The sequence below is a fragment of the Hypanus sabinus genome, chromosome 4, assembly GCF_030144855.1.
Source record: "Hypanus sabinus isolate sHypSab1 chromosome 4, sHypSab1.hap1, whole genome shotgun sequence".
Taxonomy (NCBI): Eukaryota; Metazoa; Chordata; class Chondrichthyes; order Myliobatiformes; family Dasyatidae; genus Hypanus; species Hypanus sabinus.
In genome coordinates, this window is record NC_082709.1 from 58,875,213 (window position 1) to 58,897,294 (window position 22,082).

Sequence of the window (22,082 nt, forward strand, 5' to 3'; positions counted from 1 at the left end):
CATACAGTGTAGTACGATATAACACCATAAGACATAGGTGCAGAATTAGGCCATTTAGCCCATCGAGTCTGCTCTGCCATTCCATCATGGTTGATCCCGGATCCCACTCAAATCCATACACCTGCTTTCTCACCATATCTTTTGATGCCCTGACCAATCAAGAAACGGTCAACATGCATCTTAAATATACCCACGGACTTGGCCTCCACTGCAGTTTGTGCAGAACGTTCCACAGATTCACTACTCTCTGACTAAAAAAATAATTTCTCCTTACCTCTGTTCTAAAAGGTCACCCCTCAATTAGGACTTTGAATATTAAACACTCTTATAATACAGAAAATGAAGCAGATAATATGTACATAAGCAACCTGATTTGCTTTGTATTTTGCAATACTAACTACAGCACATGTGGTTGCTTTGTTACTGAGGGGTAAATGTTGGCCAAGATACCCTTGCAATTTTTCCTTGCCTCCTTAGAAAATGCACATAATCCCAATTTTGAAAGGACTGCACTTCCTGGATAATGTCTCTGAATTGGGATATGATCCCAAAGACTTCTATCCCTGAGGAAAATGCTTAGCCACTGAGCCATGAGCAAGTACAGTAAGGGCAACGTACCTCTCACAAATAGAAGCAGGTTATTTTTTTTTAAATGAGTGAATCTGTTCTGTGTAGCTCTACAATGCAGTCCATTTTCCTGCTGTACATCACTGTAATGTGTAATAAAAGTAATCTTGCATGGAAAGATAACATCTTGGAGCTAATACTTGACAACTCCTGGGATGTACTTCAAACCTCTGTGCCAACACATTATCCAGCTGTAAAACCAAGCCCTGAGCTTAGCAATGTCTATGAGGAGTATGCCATAGCCCCTCAGGGTGGAATTTCTCCATTCATATGTTACATAGAGTGGTAGTCATACAGGGCTATAGTAAATATGTGTTTTCAATTGGAGGGGAGGCATCAAAATATTAAATGTGTGGATTTTTTGTGGGTTCTATTGGGAGCAATTTAACTGCACTGCCACTGGGGCTTAAATGTACTATAATGATCAACAAAACAATCAGGAATGCAATTGTTCAACTGTTTCCAGATGGAAACGGAGCTTTTCTATGCAAGCTCTGTTAATGGAGAATAACAGGACGCTCACTGTACTTAGTGTCCACATCTTTCTGGTGGCTTATTCTACTCACAATATACTGTAGTGTATTAACAAAACAACTGAATAAATTCGTACTTTATGTGTAAAAAATCATGACCGTCAAGTGTATAACTGAGTGGATTCCATAAATATTTCCCTTGTGAATCATTATTGGGGAGAATAAAATGTGATGAAGGTAAATGAGTAGTTGATGGTCAGCTCAGGCTCGGAAGATCCTGTTTCCATGCTGTATGACTCTTTTAAAATTGTAATCTTGCACTGTGAAATGTAGCAAAATACTTGGAGGAGACTTCATCTGAATTAATAGCAAGTCATTGTCATCTTGTCACAATTTTAAAAAAATAATCTTTCACTTTAGTTCCAAGTAATGTATATGTTTCAATGCACACACAGCCTGGGAATCCAGTGAACAAGGATGTGTTTTCTGTGTCAATTGTCCGTACTGACAGAGAGAAAAGTGAGTGACTCTAAAATAATCAAGGGACTCCAACTGTACATGAATGGAATAATCAGTACACAGGAGTGAGTAGTAGAATAGCAAAAGAGAAACTGGTCAGGTTGGTCAGGTTAGACAACCAAAGTAGGAGCAAAGGAGTGCAAAGGGTGTTAATATTTTAAAATTGATTGCTTGCAATCAGAAAATGCATAACAGAATATTGCCCATACCTGTCCTTGACATGGAATTGTAAACCAGTTGAAAAGACATTGCTTGACCGTTATTGGGGACATCACAGGGAAATTGTAGTTGGTGCTGTCTCCTCATGGCTTCAGATTTGGTCCTGATTTTTGATGACGTCTGTGGAGAGTTGACACATTCTCTATTGTGACCCTGCGGGCTTCTGTCAGTTGCTCTAGCTCCCTCCCAAATCCTCCAAAAAAAAAAATAGGCTGGTAGGTTAATTGTTGTAGTGAAAAATTGACTGCTGTAGTGAAAGAGTGGAGGAATGGGGATATGAAAATGCTCCTGTGATAATGAACATGGATCGGATGTGCTGAGTGACCTGTGTTATATGTGAAAGAGGAAAGATGTGCATAATGTAAGGGGAATGCAATTCAAATAGGTTATTTTACCAGTAGCAGTATAAAGATAATAGCATTTCAGTGCCTGTGAGGGCACATCAGAAGTGTCCTATGAATCTAAACTCGCCACTCTTTCCATGCTAACTGGAAGCTTGCTGTAAGGAAATATGGTTGACAATAGAGCTGTAACATTAGAACTAGAACTATAATATTCCATTAAATTTTCTAAGGCATTTCATTTCCATTTCTACCTGTTCTCTCTGAACATGGGCTCCAATTGAAGATAATGAACAACTGAATCTGTTCCAGGGTATGTTAATACTTGGCAACAGAGTTATTTTATCTCGAGCAACTCCAAATGTTATGATGTAAAATTATGTGAATCATGTTACTTTCTCTTGTTTTAGTTTTCTCCTTTCCATCTTCTTTGAAGCCAACCAGCTCCCCACTCAGAAACATACTCACAACAAGAATTTCCTGATCTTTTTACTACCCCCCGCACCTTTGAGAGTACAACCTGGGGACGTCCCTTGCATAGAGTTTGCATCTCCAAATAACCTGTACTATGTCAAGATTATGAACTAAACTCTGCCGCCTTTTTCTACAAAAACACTGTTGCAACCTGTTTCTTAAAATATTTTTTACATGACTGTTTAAGGCATAGAACTCCTATTTCTACTGAGGTTTACTTCATCGGTTTTGTATTGATTAGTGATTCAAATGATCTTGAATCAAACTAGTCTAAATGATTACTGTAACATTAATGGTGTTGGAAAAGAAATTATTGCAAACTATGGGAATTGTACAGAACATATGGCAAATGCCTACTTAATAATACTGACTTAAATACTGTCTCAGATTCAGTTCTTCCCGCTGCATTGCACTAGTGCACGTGAAAGAGCCAGAGTTTGTTGTCTTTTGCACACTGCTTGAATGCCGAAGTTGGTGCAGTTCTTCACTGATTGTATTATAGTTATTATTCTTTGGATTTATTGAGTATGCCCGCAAGAAAATGGATCTCAGGTTTGTATATAGTAACTTATATATACTTTGATAATAAATTTACTTTGAATTTTGAGGAAGGAAAATTAGAGATTGGAAAAGAACTCCCAGAATGCCAGGATTGTGAAGATATGATATTTCTTACAATTTAGCTGATAAATTTTGCATTTCCTTGTGTACCAATTGGCTACTGAAAACTTTATCTGGAATTAATTTTGACTGTTTAGTCAAATAGGATGCTTCAAACTGAGGTTCGCATTTTGTTTTAAAGTAGATGAGTAAGATGGGTCGCACATGATTGAAGGGTAATCAATGGCTAAAGCATAGGTACCAATGGATACATTTGATATATTTTGGAATGCATCTAAGATGAGTTGGTCATATTAAATCCCAATCTTTATTGATTCCAGGGACCTTGAGAGAAACCAATTCTTTATTTTCCCCATTTGTGTAAGAGTTGTCTCCTTGTGCCCAAACCTTGTACAGGCAGTCCCCAGGTTACATATGAGTTCTGTTCCTGAGTCCGTCTTTAAGTCGGATTTGTACATAAGTGGGAACAAGTACAGCCGGTATTATTTAGCGTCAGTCAAATGTTTGTCTTAGTATATAGTATATATTTTACCTTTCTATGCATATAAAACACTTAAGAAATGTATGTATTCCAATAATTAAACCACTACTTTGCTTAGTAATAATTGTAGCTTTCATCGGGGCAGGGCCTTTCACATGCTCCATTACTCTCACTTTATCCTTTATCCTTTAAAATTGTTCCGATCGTTGACCGACTGTAGCCTAATGCTTTTCCAATGACCAATGGCATTTCATTTCTTTCCAAATGCCTTATTATCTCCACTTCATTTTCAATTGCGATCGCTTCCCATCAATGGAACAGAAACACTGCAGGCAGCGGGTCCCAAGCTCCGCTGGCTCCCGAGGTTCGCTGGGTCCTAAGGACCACCGCACTGAGACAGGCTAAATGGAACAAGTGGAGGCTGTGCTGGGTTTGGGTGTTTGATCCTCCACAATATTCCGTGGGGGAATTTAAACTGGAGGTGGCAGTGATTTTTTTTACGAGGTCGAGTTGCGAGCTCGAAATCAACCCGGCACGGAAGGTACGAGAGTCACTGGATCGACATCAACCTGGCATGGGAGCGGTCTGTCACTGGATTGAACTCACGAACCTCTGTTCTCCAGCCCAGCGCTGATCTCACTGCGCCACCAGCCGACCGGAACAGAGTAGGTGGGGAGGTCAGGGTGAATCTCAGTAAGAAAAATTTAAGCCAAATACAAAGTTAAACACTCAACACAGCGTCAACGGCAACAACTTAAAATGGTGGACGACTTTGCGATCCAACTTAAAATGGCAGATGGTGTTGTGATCCAACTTAAAATGGTGGAAGGCATTCTCCTTCCTCGGTTTGTAAGTACAAGTTGTCCGTAAGTCGGACGTTCGTAACTCGGGGACTGCCTGTATTCCAATTTCAAATGATGAGGTTTGGATATATTAATTAAGTGCTGGAACTGATCGAGGAAGGTCTCATTTTTTTGTTTTCTGTTGAAGATACTGGCCTGGGAGACTCTGTGTGTTCAAGCCCCAGTATATCAAGCACCACCAGTCCCAAGCTGGAGCCTCCACCTTCACCCCATGCCAACAGGAAAAAACATCGCAGGAAGAAGAGCACCAGTAACTTCAAAGCAGATGGCATCACGGGCACAGCAGAAGGTAGTTCACTGTGTTAATACTCCCTGCTGGCATTAAGTGAGATGTGCTAGAACTCGTTGATTTAAGGAAGGCAAAATGTCCAATGCTTAGTTTATTTCTTGTATGTGCCTGTGCTTAAATTTGAAATGTTTCCCAAATATATTGCAGTATAATGCAGCAGTTATGTGAGCTTGCTTGTGTACTGTTATGTAGAATTGGTTCAATTTAATGATCACTGGTATTGCCACTGTTGTCTGTTGGAGAAGGTTGGTAGGTTACAGTTTCAAATACTCAACCCATGGTATGTTCCTGAAAACATCCTTTTATTTTTGTGTATGAGTGCAGGTATCTGCTTTTCCTTTGGGAGAACAGGTGACTCACTTGACAAGGTACAGGGGTAGATCAATTGTTAATCATTTTGACTGGCAGGAAAACCACACTCCTCTCTCTTCCTGGTGTCAGCACTGACTTCACCATTTACACTGTGTTTGTTGTTCTTGTGAAATGATGCACCAGCATTAAGGAGTTAGAAGCCATCACCTCATCTAACAACAGGCTGGATATTCCATCAAGAGAGATCATAAGCTAAAAGCCCAATTGATTTTTTTCCCACTCTCAATAACTGCTCATTTTCTGGACAATTGTGAGTCCTCCATTTCTGTTTTGTCAGAAATAGTATAATTAGCAACAGCATTCCCATCAATGTACAGAAAGAGCTTACCATAGATAGTCACGTTACACAATCCTTAAAAGTTGACCCTTCTTTATCCATGTAGTCTCATGCTGGGTGGTATGATTTCTACTGAGAAAATCCCTATACTCCAAACTGCTGCTGATCACTTTGCCACACTCACCATCCAGAGCACGCCTGTCTTAGTAATTCAGCACTGCCTCTGCAAATCAAAATCATACACCATTCTGATGTTGAAATAACCCACCACACTTTTCATCATAGTAGGAATACCCTACCCAGTAGCACTGTATCTGCGCCTTCATCTCAAGGGCAATAGTAGGTTAAGAAAGCTGCTCACTGCCACCTTCTTGAGGGCACTATGTATGTTGCATTAGATACTGACTTCGCTGCATGCCCTTTTGGGAATAAAATGAAATTAAAAAGACAGGAACAGAAACGGAAGACATTCAGAATGTGGAATCTTTCCTTAGTCTTGACTCACCCCAGATTTGCAGCTGAGGAACAGGTGGATTTGAGATAAGATTTTTGGAAAGACCCACATGCATAGCTTGTCTTTAAAATGGCTCTTAATTTGCAGAGGGCCCAAGTTAAAACAATTACTTCTTGGTTCTGGGTCATCCTCAAAGGCTATGTCCCAATGCTGCGTCCCGAACGTTGGTAAAAATACAAGTGAAGTGTGGAATTGGTCACGCAACCCATTGGCCTGATATATTCCTGGTATATTGTTTGACAACATGTTGTAAATTTTATCTACAGATATATGATGAGATGATTCAGTGTTATGCATCACAACAGTGCTGATTGGAGAACTGAATGGTTCTGGAGCACATCAAAATGTTATTTTGGTACTTTTAAATGTTGATTTTCCACTACAAGGAACAATTCGTTTAAAAGCCTTAAGAATATCAGTCAAAGTTGCCACATGATGTAAGTGTATTAGGGCAAAACTATTCTTCCTTGCTCATGTATATTGCATGCATTAAAAAGCTCACTCAATAAGGCTTTTCCTGTTCTAGGGAAAAGAACTCAATGTATTTCTAGTGTGATACCTTTCAATTTTAGTTTACCACCTCAAAGTATCAGTGTTCTTGAAAATGCGAAAGTTGTTACTTGTGATATTGCGATGTCTGCTAGCAGAGATAGGCAAATGGTTATTTATAAGTCCTGCAGCACTTTTTAAATGCTGGCTTTCTGGCCCTTTAAAAAGTAGTAAACAGTTGTTTCTGTGCCACCTTCTTTTTGGGGCTCAGTGACAAGACGGTTCCTGAATTGGTAGATGCTGACTTACTATTCACATTTGTTCTGTGGAGCAGATCAAATGGACGTGACCTGCAAGTAAGTAATCTGAAGAGTCCAGGCTTTAGAAGAGTCACAAATGAAAAATTATCGTCTCTTTCTTTAAACCATAAAAATTGCAATTACCAGTGTAGGAGATTAAATCAGCAAGCATAACCCAAAATATTAAATTGATAAGAAATCATGTTTTTTTTTGCATTTCCATTTCACACATGCTCAGATCAGCTAATCAATCGTTAACTCACGGGCTTTTAAAGTTCACTATTGGTTCCAGATATTTGAAACCTCCATTAGCATTTCTTTCAGTGGAGAGGTTTCACTGAATGTAGTTATTCAGTCATTATTTAAAAGTTAAAATCCAAAGTGCCCAAAGTCCTCCTGAACTACAAATCCCAGACAGCAGCTACAAGATGAAATATGGAATTGCTATTTTCATTCAGTGTACTGTGAGATGGTGAGATATTTGCTTCCAAGTCACATAGTAGTGGATCAACGTACCATTTTGTAGACTAGCGCACAAAATCTAAATTGATCCTCCAATGTGGTTCTGCATTTAAATATCACACAGCCCAGGTTGAAGAACAGCAAAACCACCCGTCTTCCTTGCCTGCATTTAACTCTTGTTGCATCAAAAGCACCAATTTCATTGCTATATTGTGGCTAGAGTGAAGTTATGTTACAATAGCTGCCACACCACTGAAATTAATGTGAGCATCATGAGAATGTTAAACATGTTTCATAAAGATATACTCCTGAACAAAATAGAATGCATCGTCTTTGTCACATCCAAATGGGATAACTGCCCACTTCCCCACACGAATTATAGATTTATCAATGTAAAGTGTGCTGTGTATATTTTCTAAACATAGTTAGATAGTCTGACGATGTAATCTTCATCTCCCAATTGCACAATCTAGTACCATTTGTAAACCTGAATATAGTGCCTCTTATTCCTTCATCCAAGTGATTAATATATATATTGTGAAATCAGATTTTCCAGTGCAGACCCTGGGGACATGACTTTACTCCTCCCCTCTATGTATTGCTAACATTGCCAATCTATGAATCTCCATTGAGCTATCAGATGGCCAACAGCCCACAGACACCTGTTGCTAAGTAACTTCTGATCCAAGCTCTTTTGTTTTTCCAATAGTTTTCCTTGCAAAGACCTCTCAGGTGCATTCTTGAAGTTTGTATTGACAGTAGTGTGTTCTCTTTATTCAGTCCTCTTTCTGTGCTCTGTGACTCTCTGACATTCTCCAGGAATGTAACGAGATTAGTCAGGCATGATCTGCAATTAATAACATTCTTTGATGAACTCAGTATTTGCTGAGTGATGTCTCTGTCCCAGATGATAGGCTTTAATAATTTCCCCCACAACAAATACAAAACTGACTTTTTAGTTCCTTGGATTTTTTTCCTTCCGTACTTATAAGACATTTGACATTTTCCATTCAAAATAAATAATTCTTGAATCTGGAGATTTTCAAAAATAATGTCTTGGGATGGAAGCTATCAGGCGCTGAGATTAGCAAACCTGAATTACTTTTATATTTTATTATGTTTTTGTCACCATGAATGGAACTGCAAGGTCTCATTTATGATCAAGTTTGCCATTTTGTCATTGGCTGTTACAGCTTTGTGTGGATTAAATGAATATACATTCACATTACCCCTTCCTTTCTTTTAATATATTTCCAGTATTTCTTACTCATATTATTTCTGTTGGGGATGTTTCCCCTATTCTCTTACTGCAGTTAATATTTTTGTTCATGCACTTCATGACTTCTTTTAGTTCTCACACTAAATCCTTAAGACCATAAGATATAGAAGCAGAATTAGACCATTTGGCCCATCGAGTCTGCTCTGTTATTTCATCATGGCTGATCCATTTCCCTCTCAGCCCCATTCTCCTCCTGCCTTCTCCTTGTAGCCCTTCAGGCCCTGACTAATGAAGAATCTATCAACCTCTGCCTTTAATATACCCAATGACTTGGTCTCCACAGCTGCCTGTAGCAATGAATTCCACAGATTCACAACTCCCTGGCTAAAGAAATTCCTCCTCATCTCCATTCTAAATGGACACCCCTCCATTTTCAGGCTGTGGTCTTAAACGCCTCCGCCATAGGAAATACCCTCTCCAAATCCACTCTATTGAGCCCTTTCAGCATTCAATAGATTTCAATGAGGTTACCCCTCATTCTCAGAATCATTCTTCTGATTTCCAGTGCATAGAGGTCCAGAGCCATCAAATGCTCCTCATATGACAAGCCTTTCAAACCAGGAATCATTTTTGTAAACCTCCTTTGAACTCTCTCCAATATCAACACATCCTATCTTAGACAAGGGACCCAGATCTGCTCTCAGTACTCCAAGTGAAGCTGACAAGTGCTTTATAAAGCCTCAACATTACATCCTTGCTTTTATAGTCTAGACTTCTCAAAATGAATGCTAACATTGCATTTGCCTTCCTTACTGCCAACTCAACCTGCAAATTAACCTTTAGGGAATCCTGTGCAACCACTCCCAAATCCCTTCACACCTCAGTTTTTTTGTACTTTCTCCCCATTTAGAAAATAGTCAACTCATTCATGTCTTCTACCAAAGTGCATGACCATACATTTCCCGACACTGTATTCCACCTGTCTAAGTTCTTCAGTAGCCTCTCTACTTAAACAAAGCCACTTACCTTTCTACCTATCTTTTATTCTTCCACAAACTTGGCCACAAAGTCTTTAATTCCATCGTCCAGTCATTGACATATAATGTGAAAAGAAGCGGTCCCAACACAGACCCCTGTGGAACACCTGCAGCCAATCAGAAAAGGCTCCCTCTATTCCTACTCTTTACTTCCTTTGTCTATCCTGCTTGTTATTACTTCAAAGAATTCCAGCAGATTTGTCAGGCAAGATTTTCCCTTGAGTAAACTATGCCTATTTTATCATGTGCCTCCAGGTACCCCAAAACCGCATCCTTAACAATCAACTGCAACATCTTCCCACCCACTGAGGTCAGACTAACTGGCCAATAATTTCCTTTTTTCTCTCTCCTGTCTTCAAGAGTAGAGTGACATTTGCAATTTTCCTTTTACTACTTATGCCTTCACAATCTCTGCAGCTTTCTCTTTCCGAACCCTGGGATGTATGCCATCTGGTCCAGGTGACTTACCTACCTTCAGATCTTTCAGTTTCCCAAGAACCATCTCCCTAGTAATGGCAGCTTAACATACTTCTACCCCCAACACTCCAGAATTTCTGGCATACTGCTAGTGTCTTCCACAGTAAAAACTGCTACAAAATACTTATTCAGTTCATCCACAATTTTCTTGTTCCCCTATTAGTACCTTTCCAGCGTCGTTTTCCAGCAGTCTGATATCCACTCTCGCCTCTCTTTTGCACTTCTTGAAGAAATTTTGCTATCCTCTTTCATATTGTTCAGTAGCTCATATTCCATCTTTTCCTTCTTTATGACCTTTTTAGTTGTCTTCTAAGTTAGTTGTTTTTAAAAGCTTCCCAATCCTCCAACTTTGCACTAATTTTTGCTCTATTGTATGCCCTCTCTTTGGCTGTTACAATGGCTTTGATTTCTCTTGTCAGTCACGGTTGCATCATCCTGCCTTTAGAATACTTCTTCCTCTTTAGGATGTGCCTATCCTGTGCCTTCCAAATTGCTCCCAGAAATCCCAGCCATTGCTGCTCTGCCATTATCTTTTCCAATCAGTTTTGGCCAGCTCCTCTCTCATGCCTTTGTGATTCTCTTTATCCACTGTAATATTAATACATCTGACTTTAGCTGCCGCTTCTCAAATTGCAGGTTGAATTCTAACATATAATGGTCACTTGTCCCTAATGGTTTCTTTTTGTTAAGCTCTTTAATCAATTTCAGTTCATTGCACGACACCCAATCCAGAATAGGTGATCCCCTACTGGACTCAACCATGAGCTGCTCTTAACAAGCCTTCTCGTAGGCACTCTACAAATTCCCCTTCTTGAGATCCAGCACCAACCTGATTTTCCCATTCAACCTGCATATTGAAATCCCCTATCACTATCATAATATTGTCATACATTTTGGCATGCATTTTTTATCTCCTGTAGTGATTTGTAAACAACGTCCTTTCTAGTGTTTGGGGTTGGGGGGGGGGGGGGGGGTTCTTCTAACCCTTGCAGTTCCCTAGCTCTACCCACAATGATTCAACATCTTCTGGCCCTATGTCACCTCTTTCTAATTTTTTGTTTCATTTTTTGCCAATAGAGCCACCCCACCCCCTCTGCCTTACCTGCCTGTCGTTTTGATATAATGTGTATCCCTGGATATTAAGCTCCCAGCTATAATCTTTCAGCCACAATTCAGGGATACCCACTGCATCATAGTGCCAATCTGTAACTGTGCTACAAGTTCATCTAACATATTCCATATATCGTTAGTATAAAAAACACCTTCAGTCCTGTATTCACCCTTTTCGATTTAGTCCACCTTTTACATTGCAACTCACCCTGTTGACTGCAATTTTGCCCTGTCATCAGCCTCTCCTTGCTGAGAGTCTCACTACACATTGCCTTTGTTTGTAAACCAAACCTCATCCTCTGCACTATCACTCTGGTTCCCATCCCCATGCTAAATTAGCTTAAACCCACCCGAACAACTCGAGCAAACCTGCCTACAACGATATTGATCCCCCTTGAGTTCAGGTGTAACCAGTCCCCTTTGTATAGGTCATACCTTCTTCAGAAGACACCCCAGTTATCCATAAGTCTGAACCCCTGCTCCCTGCATGCTTCTCTGCCAAATCATCCTACTCTTACCCTCACTGGCGCGTGGCAAGGGCAGCAATCCAGAGATTACTACCCTGGAGGTCCTGTTTTGCAGCTTTCCACCTAGCTCCCAGAAATCTCTCTTCAGGACTTCCTCATCTTTCCTCATCAATGCCATTGGTGCCAACATGTACCAAGACTTTCTGGCTGCTCACCCTCCCCCCCCACCCCCCCCGAAAATACCATGGACCTAGTCCAAGACATCCCTGACCCTATCGCACCCACAGAATCTCATCTCTGTTCCTATGACTCCAATCAACACTGCAGTCCTCTTCACCTAAGCCACAGCAGCATACTCAGTGCCAGAGACCTGTCCCTGAAGTTCACCCCTGGTAGGTTGTGCCCATTAGCAGTATTCAAAGTGGTATACTTATTATTGAGGAGAACGACCACAGGGATATTCTGCACTGGCTGTGCATTTCCCTTCCTTCTTATGATCACCCAGTTACCTGCCTCCTGCTATCTAGGTTTATTCAGCTTGCATTAATGTGAGCTTTAGCACAATTAATAAAATGATTGCATGCTGTGCATTCAGAATTTCAAACTTTGACCCTTATCCATCATCAGTAACGTTCCATACTAACCAACTCTATTGGCCCAGACTCTCTTCGGTGGTCTGATTTTCACCAGAAAAAAAATTGAAATTGCCAATCAAAAGATTGATAGAAAATACAGAACCTATATGCCTCTTAGGTGTGCTTGTTTTAATTCAGTATTTGAAATATCTTTCCCTGATGTTTCCTGTTCCTTGCAGGTGACCTTGTTCATTACCCTTCTGCATCTTGTCTAGATAGTCAGCCTTTGTATGTTTGGACTGTGTATCTCACCAGGCTATGTTCAGTTCTCAGATAACAGCTAGTCCACACAGAAGCTTTCCCAAAGGTTGTGATCAAGCAAGGAGAACTGGACTTATTTTCATCCTAGGTGACACCCAGGCTGAAATTGGGTAATCTGATTTCGGATGAGAGAACCCCAACAGGACTTGCTTAGGCACCACACAGAGACACTACAGAATGTGGATTCATCAATGTCCTGAATAACTTCTTCTCTTCTTTCATAAGCACAAAAATATGGTGATGATGCAGATATCCCCATTCCATCTCTTACCCCTTATCTTTTCTGCAAATTCAATGTGTGTTCTCTATAGGAAAGGTACAGACTCACTTTTCTCTGTCTCTCCCTCTATCTCTCTCACTCTCTCTCTCTCTCACTCTCTCTCATCTCTCACCTTTCCTCTCTCTCCTCTCTCGCTCTCTCTCATCTCTCACCTCTCCTCTCTCGCTCTCTTCTCTCTCTCTTTCCTCTCTCTCTCCTCTCTCTTTCTCTCATGAGATAGTACTGACTTGCTGGTGTCTATCCTTGATTTTACCCTGGTTTTAGTGACTAATAAACCATTTTCATAGACGATAATGTAGGGTTCTTTATAAATTACAGATTAAGAGCAGATACAATCTTGTTTCACCATGTTCTACAATGTATTCCCAAGGGCCCATCAGGTTCACTCCCAAGGTTTAGTGACAACTGGTAGACGACTGCATTAACCATAGCAGCAAATATTGTTTCAGTGGCATCAGTGTTAACATTTGTCATTGACAATTGTTCACCAAAGGAGTACTACAAAATAGATTGTCTGTTTGTTAGCTCATAATTTCCCAACTGCGTGAGGTTAAATACACAACTGACGTGGCTCCTTAAGCACATGTGAGTATCCAAATTCAATAAACTGTCTAGCTAGTATATTTAAAATCCATAAATCACTGAAGGTCAAGAGACTTTATTGAACCTTCACTAGCGAGGGGGACATCATTCTTAGCTTAACACAAAACTACAGGAAGGGAGCATGAACTTACTAATGGTATGATTCCTGTTTCCTTGATTCCTTGAAGATTCCTTGCTTAGAAAATAAAGTGAATTGTTCATAAAAGTGAACTTACAATATTTTTCATTGGCTTAATGGTTGATGCAATATTAAACAGACTTGCATTAAGAAACCATTTAGATAGGATTCATTCTAATCCGTCACTCAGCCAGGTTTTGAAACCTGACCTCTTTGAGAACCACATACAAAGACTTATCATAAAATTATAAAATTACTGAAGCACCTGGAATAGTAACTATGATTAATACAGGACCTTTGTCATGGTGAACTGTTATTTCACCTTCTTGTGCTTTGAACATTTTAATTCAATCCACACTGGCCCATCAAATAAAAGTGCTCATAATCTTTCAATTTTGATTGAAATATTTCTGCTAAATGCTTTGTAGTATTGGTGAGGGAAGTAATTAAGTGATGGCTCTATAACAACATTGCAAGCAAACAGCATTGGGTTGTATTGTTGAAGTTATAAGATAATTGCAAAACCTGGAGCAATAACTGATTATTACAGGACCCTTGTCATGGTAAGCTGTTATTCCACCACCTTGAGCTTTGAACTATATACTGTATCTAATGATTAAAAGGAGGTAGAGGTTAGGTTAATTAGCCTTTGTAAATTGCCTCCTGTGTTTAGGTGAGTGGTTGATGGGGATGTGGGGAGAACAAAAATGGCATATTGGTGTGGTCGATGGGGCAGACTTGAAGGGTGAAAGGCTTGTGTCCGTTCTGTATTACCCCAAAAGTCACTTTACTAATAAGTAAGAAATACCAAGAACATGAGATGAAGAGTCACTTTCAAGACTCCTCGTCTCATGTTCTCAATATTAATTACTTGCTTGCTTATTCATATATTTATTTATTTATCTGTTTATTTTTGTGTTTGCATATTTTGTTGTCTTTTGCACACTAGCTGAAAGCCCAGTTGGTGTGTTTTTTCTAATGATTCTATTGTGGCGACCCACTTTCTGCGCACGCGAACCGGGTCACAAATAGCCAGCGCGCGGGGGGAGACTTTGGTAGTGCACCTCTGATGTCATTTCCGCCCAGAGAGGGTGGACGCTGCGAAGTTTAAATAAACTAGTCTCAAAACGACTTACCGACTGCGTGTCGTTGTCTCTAACTCTGTGTGTAGCACATCGCTACATTGGTGACCCCGACAGTCCAAACGGGATTTGGACCAAAGATGACCGACTCTTCATCTGTTCACGCAGTTTCGCTAAAACTGCCGTCTTTCTGGATGCTGCGACCAAGCGTGTGGTTTAGCCAAGCAGAAGCCCAGTTCCAGATTCGGCAGATATCTTCTGATTCCTCGCGTTACTATCACATGGTGAGCGCCCTTGACCAGGAGACAGCTGCCCAGGTTGCGGATTTCATACAGTCGCCCCCGGAAGAAGGCAAAATATGAAGCATTCAAAGCGCAGCTCATTGGCCTCTCGCGGCGTGAGCGGGATGCCCGCCTGCTTCACCTGGACAGCTTGGGAGACAAACTGTCGTCGGCTTTGATGAACGAGATGCTGGCCCTGGCTGACGGACACAAGCCCTGCCTCATGTTCGAGCAAGCGTTCCTAGAGCAACTGCCCGAGGACATACATCTGCTGCTGGCCGACGCAGATTTCAGCGACTCCCAGAAGGTGGTGGCCCGGGCAGACATGCTGTGGAAAGCCAAGAGGGAGAGCATGGCATCCGTCAGTCAGATTACCAAGCCACGCACCCAACAGCGAACCAGACCAGGCCTGGCAGGGGGGTGCACACAACATAGAGGATGGAGTGAGGAGGACAGTGAACAGTGGTGTTTCTACCACCAGCAGTGGGGCACAAAAGCCCACTGTTGTCGCCCGCCCTGCAAGGGCCAGGGCCAGCTGCCGCTAATGACTATGGTGGCTGGCTGTCAGGACAGCCTCTTGTAAGTCTGGGACAAACAGTCGGGACACCGTTTCTTGGTCGACACCGGAGTGGAAATCAGCGTCTTGCCCCCAACAGGGTACGACACCTGCAACAGGAAGCCAGGACCCACCCTGAGGGCCGCAAACGGCAGCACGATACGGGCCTATGGCACCCACACAATGCAGCTGCAGTTCGGCGCCAGCCGGTTCACGTGGGACTTCACACTGGCTGCGGTGGCCCAACCACTCCTGGGGACAGACTTATCACCCCATTCGGCCTGTTCGAGTTCCTCCGAATTCCATTCGGCCTGAAGAATGCTGCACAGACGTTCCAGCAGCTAATGGATGCGATGGGACGCGACCTGGACTTTGCGTTCATCTATTTGGACAACATCCTTATAGCCAGCAGTAGTCGCCAGGAGCATCTGTCCCACCTCCGCCAGCTCTACTCCCACCTGAGTGATTTCGGCCTCACGATCAACCCGGCCAAATGCCAGTTCGGTCTTGATACCATTGACTTCCTGGGCCACAGGATTACCAAAGACGGGGCAACACCTCTGCCCGCCAAGGTAAACGCGATCTGCCACTTTGCCCGGCCCAACGCGGTCAAAGGCCTGCAGAAGTTCGTTGGTATGGTGAACTTCTACCACCCTTTCCTCCCCTCAGCAGCCCATATCATGCGCCCTTTGTACACCCTGATGTCGGGTAAAGGCAAGGACATTACTTGGGACGAGGAGGCCGCGGCCGCTTTCGTTAAAGCCAAGGAAACCTTGGCAGATGCCGCAATGCTGGTGCACCCCAGAACGGACATTCCGACCGCACTCACGGTGGACGCATCCGACACAGCAGTCGGTGGGGTGCTGGCAACCCTTGCGTTCTTCAGCAAGCACCTACGACCACCCGAACTCAAGTATAGTGCTTTCAACCGGGAGCTGTTGGCACTGTATCTGGCAATCCGGCATTTCAGGTACTTCTTAGAAGGCAGGCTGTTCACCGCGTTCACGGACCACAAACCGTTGACCTTCGCGTTCACGAAGGTGTCTGATCCCTGGTCAGCTCGCTAGCAGCGACATCTGTCCGACATCTCCCGAGTACACTACGGACATCCAGCATGTCTCAGGAAAGGACAACATCGTGGTGGATGCACTCTCCAGACCAGCTGTCCAGGCCCTGTCCCTGGGGGTGGACTATGCAGCACTGGCGGAGGCGCAGCAGGCAGATGACGAGATGCCCAGCTACAGGACCGCAATCTTGGGTTTGCAGCTGCAGGACTTTCTCGTAGGCCCAGGTGAGAGGACCCTCCTGTGCGACGTGGCTGCTGGGACGATGGGGCGAGATTGGCCGGAGGCGGCGAGTTTTCAACTCCATACATGGTTTGGTGCACCCATCTATCAGGACAACTGTCTGGCTGGTCTCCAGCAAGTTTGCATGGCACGGACTTCGCAAGCAGGTCAGTGAATGGGCCAGAACGTGCGCGCTGTGCCAAACAGCCAAGGTGCAGCGGCACACTAAAGCCTTGCCGCAGCAGTTCGAACCCACCCACCAGAGGTACAACCACATTCATGTGGATATCGTGGGCCCCCTACCAGTGTCCAGAGGAGCGCAGTACCTCCTAACGGTGGTAGACCGGTTCACGAGGTGGCCAGAGGCGGTCCCGCTCACCAACACATCTGCTGATTCCTGCGCCCGAGCACTGATTGCAACCTGGGTAGCACGCTTTGGGGTACCAGCCCACATTACCTCCGACAGAGGCGCCCAGTTCACCTCCAGCCTGTGGTCGGCTGTGGCCGGCCTGTTGGGAATGCAACTACACCACACTGTTGCCTACCACCCACAGTCGAACAAACTAGTGGAGCGTTTCCACCGTCACTTGAAGTCAGCTCTCATGGTCCGCCTGAGAGGACCTAACTGGGTGGACGAGCTTTCCTGGGTCCTGCTTGGAATTCGCACAGCGCCCAAAGAGGATCTGCATGCCTCGTTGGCCGAGTTGGTGTACAGCGCACCCCTGGTCGTCCCAGGTGAGTTCAAACCAGCCCCAAGGGGAAAAATGAAGAACCCGCAGCAGTCCTGGACAGACTATGCAAGAGGCTCGGCAACCTGGCCCCCGTGCCGACTTCACAGCACAAACAGACCCCGACCCATGTACCCAAAGACCTGCAGGACTGTAAGTTTGTGTTTGTATGAAGGGGCAGACACCAGGCACCGCTACAGCGACCGTATGAGGGGCCGTTCAAGGTGATCAACAACGACGGGTCCACGTACGAACTGGACATTGGGGGGAGAGAGGAGGTTTTCACGGTGGACCGACTCAAACCAGCCCATGTGGACTTGGCACAGCCGGTCGAGGTTCAGGCACCGCGGCACAGAGGCAGACCTCCCAAACAGAGGCTGATCCAGACTGTGGACATTGGGGGGTGTATCGCTGGTTGGGGGGGGGTTATGTGGTGACCCACTTTCTACGCAGGTGAACCGGCTCACAAATAGCCAGCATGTGGGGAGAGACTTTGGTAATGCACCTCTGATGTCATTTCCGCCCGGAGAGGGCGGGCACTAGGGATTAAATGCTAGTGCCGCAAAGTTTGAATAAACTAGTATCGAAATGACTTACCAACTGCGTGTCATTGTCTCTAGCTCTGTATGTAATACATCGCTACACTATTATGGATTTATTGAATATTTTTAAAAATTTTATTGAGATAAAATGCAAAATAAGCCCTTCAGTCCATGCTACCCCTTCCCCCTGATTTAATCCTAGCCTAATCAGAGTACAATTTACAATGACCAATTAAGCTACGAACCAGTAAACAGAGCACCCGGAGGAAACCCACACCATGACAGGGAGAACATGCAAGCTTCTTGCAGGCAGTGGTGGAAATTGAACTCTGGTCTCCTGTTCTGTAAAGTGTTGTACTAACCACTTCACTACAGTGCCACCCCCAGGGTTGTATATGATGACATATATGTACTTTGATGATAAATTTACTATAAACCTTGAAATTTACTTCATCATCCTGGGAAGTTGATGAAGGCAAGGCAGTGGATGTTGTCTACATGCATTGCAGCAAAGCATTTGACAAGGTACTGCATGGGAGGTTGGCCAAGAAAGTTCAGTCGCTCAGCTTTCAAGATGAGGTCATAAGTTTAGACATTGGCTTTGTGGGAAAAGACTGAGAGTGGGAGTAGATGGTGCCCCACTGCTTGGAAGTCTGTGATTAGTGGAGTGCTGCAGGGATCGGTGCTAGGTCCATTGTTGCTTGACATCTATATCAACAACCTGGATGCTAATGTGGCTAACTGGATCAACAAATTTGTGGATGACACTAAGATTGGGGGTGTAGTGGACAGTGAGGAAGGCTAACATGACTTGCTGGATATGAACCAGTTGGAAAAATGGGCTGGAAAATAAAAGCGGATGGAATTTAGTTTAGACAAGTGAGAGGTGTTCTACTATAGTAGGATTAACCAGGGTAGGTCTTACACAGTGAACGTCGGGCACTGAGGAGTGTGATAGAAAAAGGGATCTGGAAATAAAGGTCCATAATTTATTGAAACTAGGGTCTTGGGTAGATAGGGTTGCAAAGAAAGCTTTTGGCACATTGGCCTTCATATTGAGTACAGGAGATAGGATGTTATGTTGGAATTGTATAAGACATTGGTGAGGCCTAATTTGGAGTATTGTGTGCAGTTTTGGTCACCTACCTACAGGAAAGATGTAAATACAATTGAAAGAATCAGAGAAAATTTATAAGGATGTTGCCCAGTCTGTAAGACCTGAGTTATAGGAAAGGTTGAATAGGTTAGGACTTTATTCCTTGTAACATGGAAGATTAGTTTCACCTATCACCTTGTACTACTTCCTCCCCTCCCCCCACTTCCTTACTCTGGCTTCTCTTTCTTTCCAGTCCTGATGAAGGGTCTCAGCCTGAAACATAGACTGTTTACTCTTTTCCATAAATGCTGCCTGGCCTGCTGACTTCCTCCAGCATTTTGTGTGTGTTGCTGAAGACTGAGAGGAGATTTGATAGAGGTATACAAAACTATGAGGAGTATAGATAGAGTAAATGCAAGCAGGCTTTTTCCTCTGAGGTTGGTTGGGACTGCAGCCAGAAGATATGGATTAAGGGTGAAAGATGGAATGTTTAAGGGCAATATGAGGGGATACTTTTTCACTCAGAGGATTGTGAGTGTGTGGAACAAATTTCCAGCACAAAAGGTACATGTAAGCTTAATTTCAACATTTAAGAGAAGTTTGGGTAGGTACATGGATGGTAGGGCTATGGAAGGCAATGGTCAGTGAGACTAGGCAACTCGAAGGGTTTGACATAGACTAGATGGGCCAAAGGGTGTGTTTCTGTGCTGTACAATTTTATGACTATAATATATTTTCTCTCTCTCCGTTCTGAGAGCAAATATTAGGCTTCAAATATTAGTTCTTTTTTCAGCTTTTTGGGTTCTTCAGATTTCCAACATCTGCAGTTTTGTGATTTTAAAAAAAATCACCTTATTATCATCTCGTAGTTGATTGTGGGATCTTGCTTTTGCAACAAGTCTGTCACATGCTTTGAATATTCGGTTTAACCAATATAAGATTTTGTTTAACTGTCCCAAACCCTATCAGGAAAATTGTATTTTTTTAAGAATTAGTTTTTCGCAGTTAAAAATTATGCCTAAAATTATCCACTCTGCTAATCAGCTGGGTAATAGTGGGGGTAAAAGGACCAGTAGAGAAAATGTTCGAAACAAAATGGGACAGAAAAGCAAAATGTTTTTGTGAAAATGTAGCTTGTATTGATGAAATAATTAAGGTTAAGCTGTAATTATTATCATTATCCATTTTGATTCAGTTGTACTTTATAGAGTTGCAAAATGATGCAAGTCTTGATTAATTTTTTTTAATTACCTGAAATACCCAACTTGCAGAACATTAATAGAAGCTGAGGAAAAAGTTCCTGAAATCAGTTAAAATTAAAAGTTGTGTAAGATTCAAATCTGATGTATTCCCAGCATTGTAATACTTCAGTAACTAATTAATTGGCTTGTTGATGAGTCCCAGCTTTCACAAGATGCAACATAAGGACAAACCCTTTCACTTCAGATCCTGAGGGAAATTGTCACCTCTCACAAAATTCTGAGCAGCTCTGGAATGTGGCTGTTGAACATTAGCAGAGAAGCAGCCCATGTGTCCCCCTCCCAGGTTTCTGCCAGGAGTTTATAATCCATTTAAGCCTCCTTCCCCCCCCGCCCCCCGACTAATTTACTCCATCTTGGTCTAAGAGCAAGTCTTCCTGATTGTGTATGGTTTCCCTGAAATTAACAGCAATCTGCATGCTTTGTGACAACAACTTTCAAGTTGTAAACCCTATCACGAAAAAGCTTGACTTCCTGAAATGGAATATTCTATAAGTCGAGGCAACATACGGTGCAGCTGATACCTCAACACCAGAGACCCTGGTTCATACCTGACTTCGGTTGCTGTCTGGGTGGAGTTTGCATGTTTGTCTGGTGACCACGTATATTTTCTCCAGGTCCTTTGGTTTCCTCCTATACCCCAGTAAGATGCAGTTTTGTAGGTTAACTGGCCGCTGTTAATTGCCTCAAGTGTGCTGGTGAGCAGTGGAATCTGAGGAGATGTGATGTAAATTTTAAAAACTAGTACTGATGTAAATAGGTTGATGTTCAGCAGAGACTCAGTAGGCCAAGGACCTGTTTCCATGCTGTATGTTTCTATGACTCTATCTATTTATTGATGTCTATCCCATAATTACCAGCCTTAAATTTGTTCAGTTCACATGTGAAACACTTTCTCAACATCAGAGTCATAATTCTGTAGATCTTACTAGTTCCCTAGAGTGCAGAGTATAATTTGATTGAAGATGTACTCTGACATATGGTAGCCATACTCTCACATCGATTTCCAGCCTAAAAAATGAAGTCGTGGGGTTGAAGGATTAAAAGATTTTGAAGATTAGCTTTATTTTGTATACTGAAACATACAGTGAAATGCATCATTTGTTTCAATGACCAACACATCCAAGGATGTACTTGGTTGTCTGCAAGTGTTGCCATACTTTCAGTGCCACTATAACATGTCCCCTGTACGTGTTTGAAACATGGGATGAAACCAGAGCATCTGGAAGTAACCTTGTAGTCACGGAGACTATGTACAAATTCCTTACAGACTGAGGTGAAAGTGAGCCCTGATTGATTTTACAGATGGTACTGGAAAGCATTGTGCCACCATGCCATCATTAAAGAAATTTCCCTTTTGAAGTGGTGATAAAACACCCAGTGACAGCATAGACCATGTCAGGGAAGTGATGGTAGCGTCCATGGTCTGTTTTTGTTTCTGCTCACCAATTGCACTTTGTAAGCGTCATTGTTTTATTTCAAAAGCAGGTTGCTGTGTGGCAGCTCCTTTGTATGAGATTTGATTGACAACAGTTTGGCCTTACCTGTTCCCACATAGTCTCCTGAAGATCAAGTCAGAGAAATTTGGCTCAGAAACTGGTCCTTTGGCCCACCAAGTCCACATTGACATTCATATGCCACCTATGTCAATTCTACACTGATCCCTTTTTAATTCTCTACACATTCCTTTTAACTCCATGCAGATACCCCCACACTTACTCACTA

General features: G+C 42.7%; 1 protein-coding gene across 5 annotated transcripts in view; it reads left to right on the top strand.

Annotated features, from left to right (window-relative positions):
- The window catches only part of agap1 (ArfGAP with GTPase domain, ankyrin repeat and PH domain 1), a 649,558-nt gene that overhangs the window by 487,752 nt on the left and 139,724 nt on the right, over positions 1–22,082 (top strand). For 4 of the 5 annotated variants that reach the window (XR_009511654.1, XR_009511655.1, XM_059967178.1 and 1 more), the window contains exon 13: positions 4,746–4,907. The exons of the other annotated variant lie outside the window; for it this stretch is intronic. Coding sequence is in view for 2 of the 4 variants with exons in the window: in XM_059967178.1 (XP_059823161.1) it covers positions 4,746–4,907 (162 nt within the window). In the remaining 2 variants the exon portion in view is untranslated. The remainder of the gene's footprint in view (positions 1–4,745; positions 4,908–22,082) is intronic. 5 annotated transcript variants of the gene reach the window in all.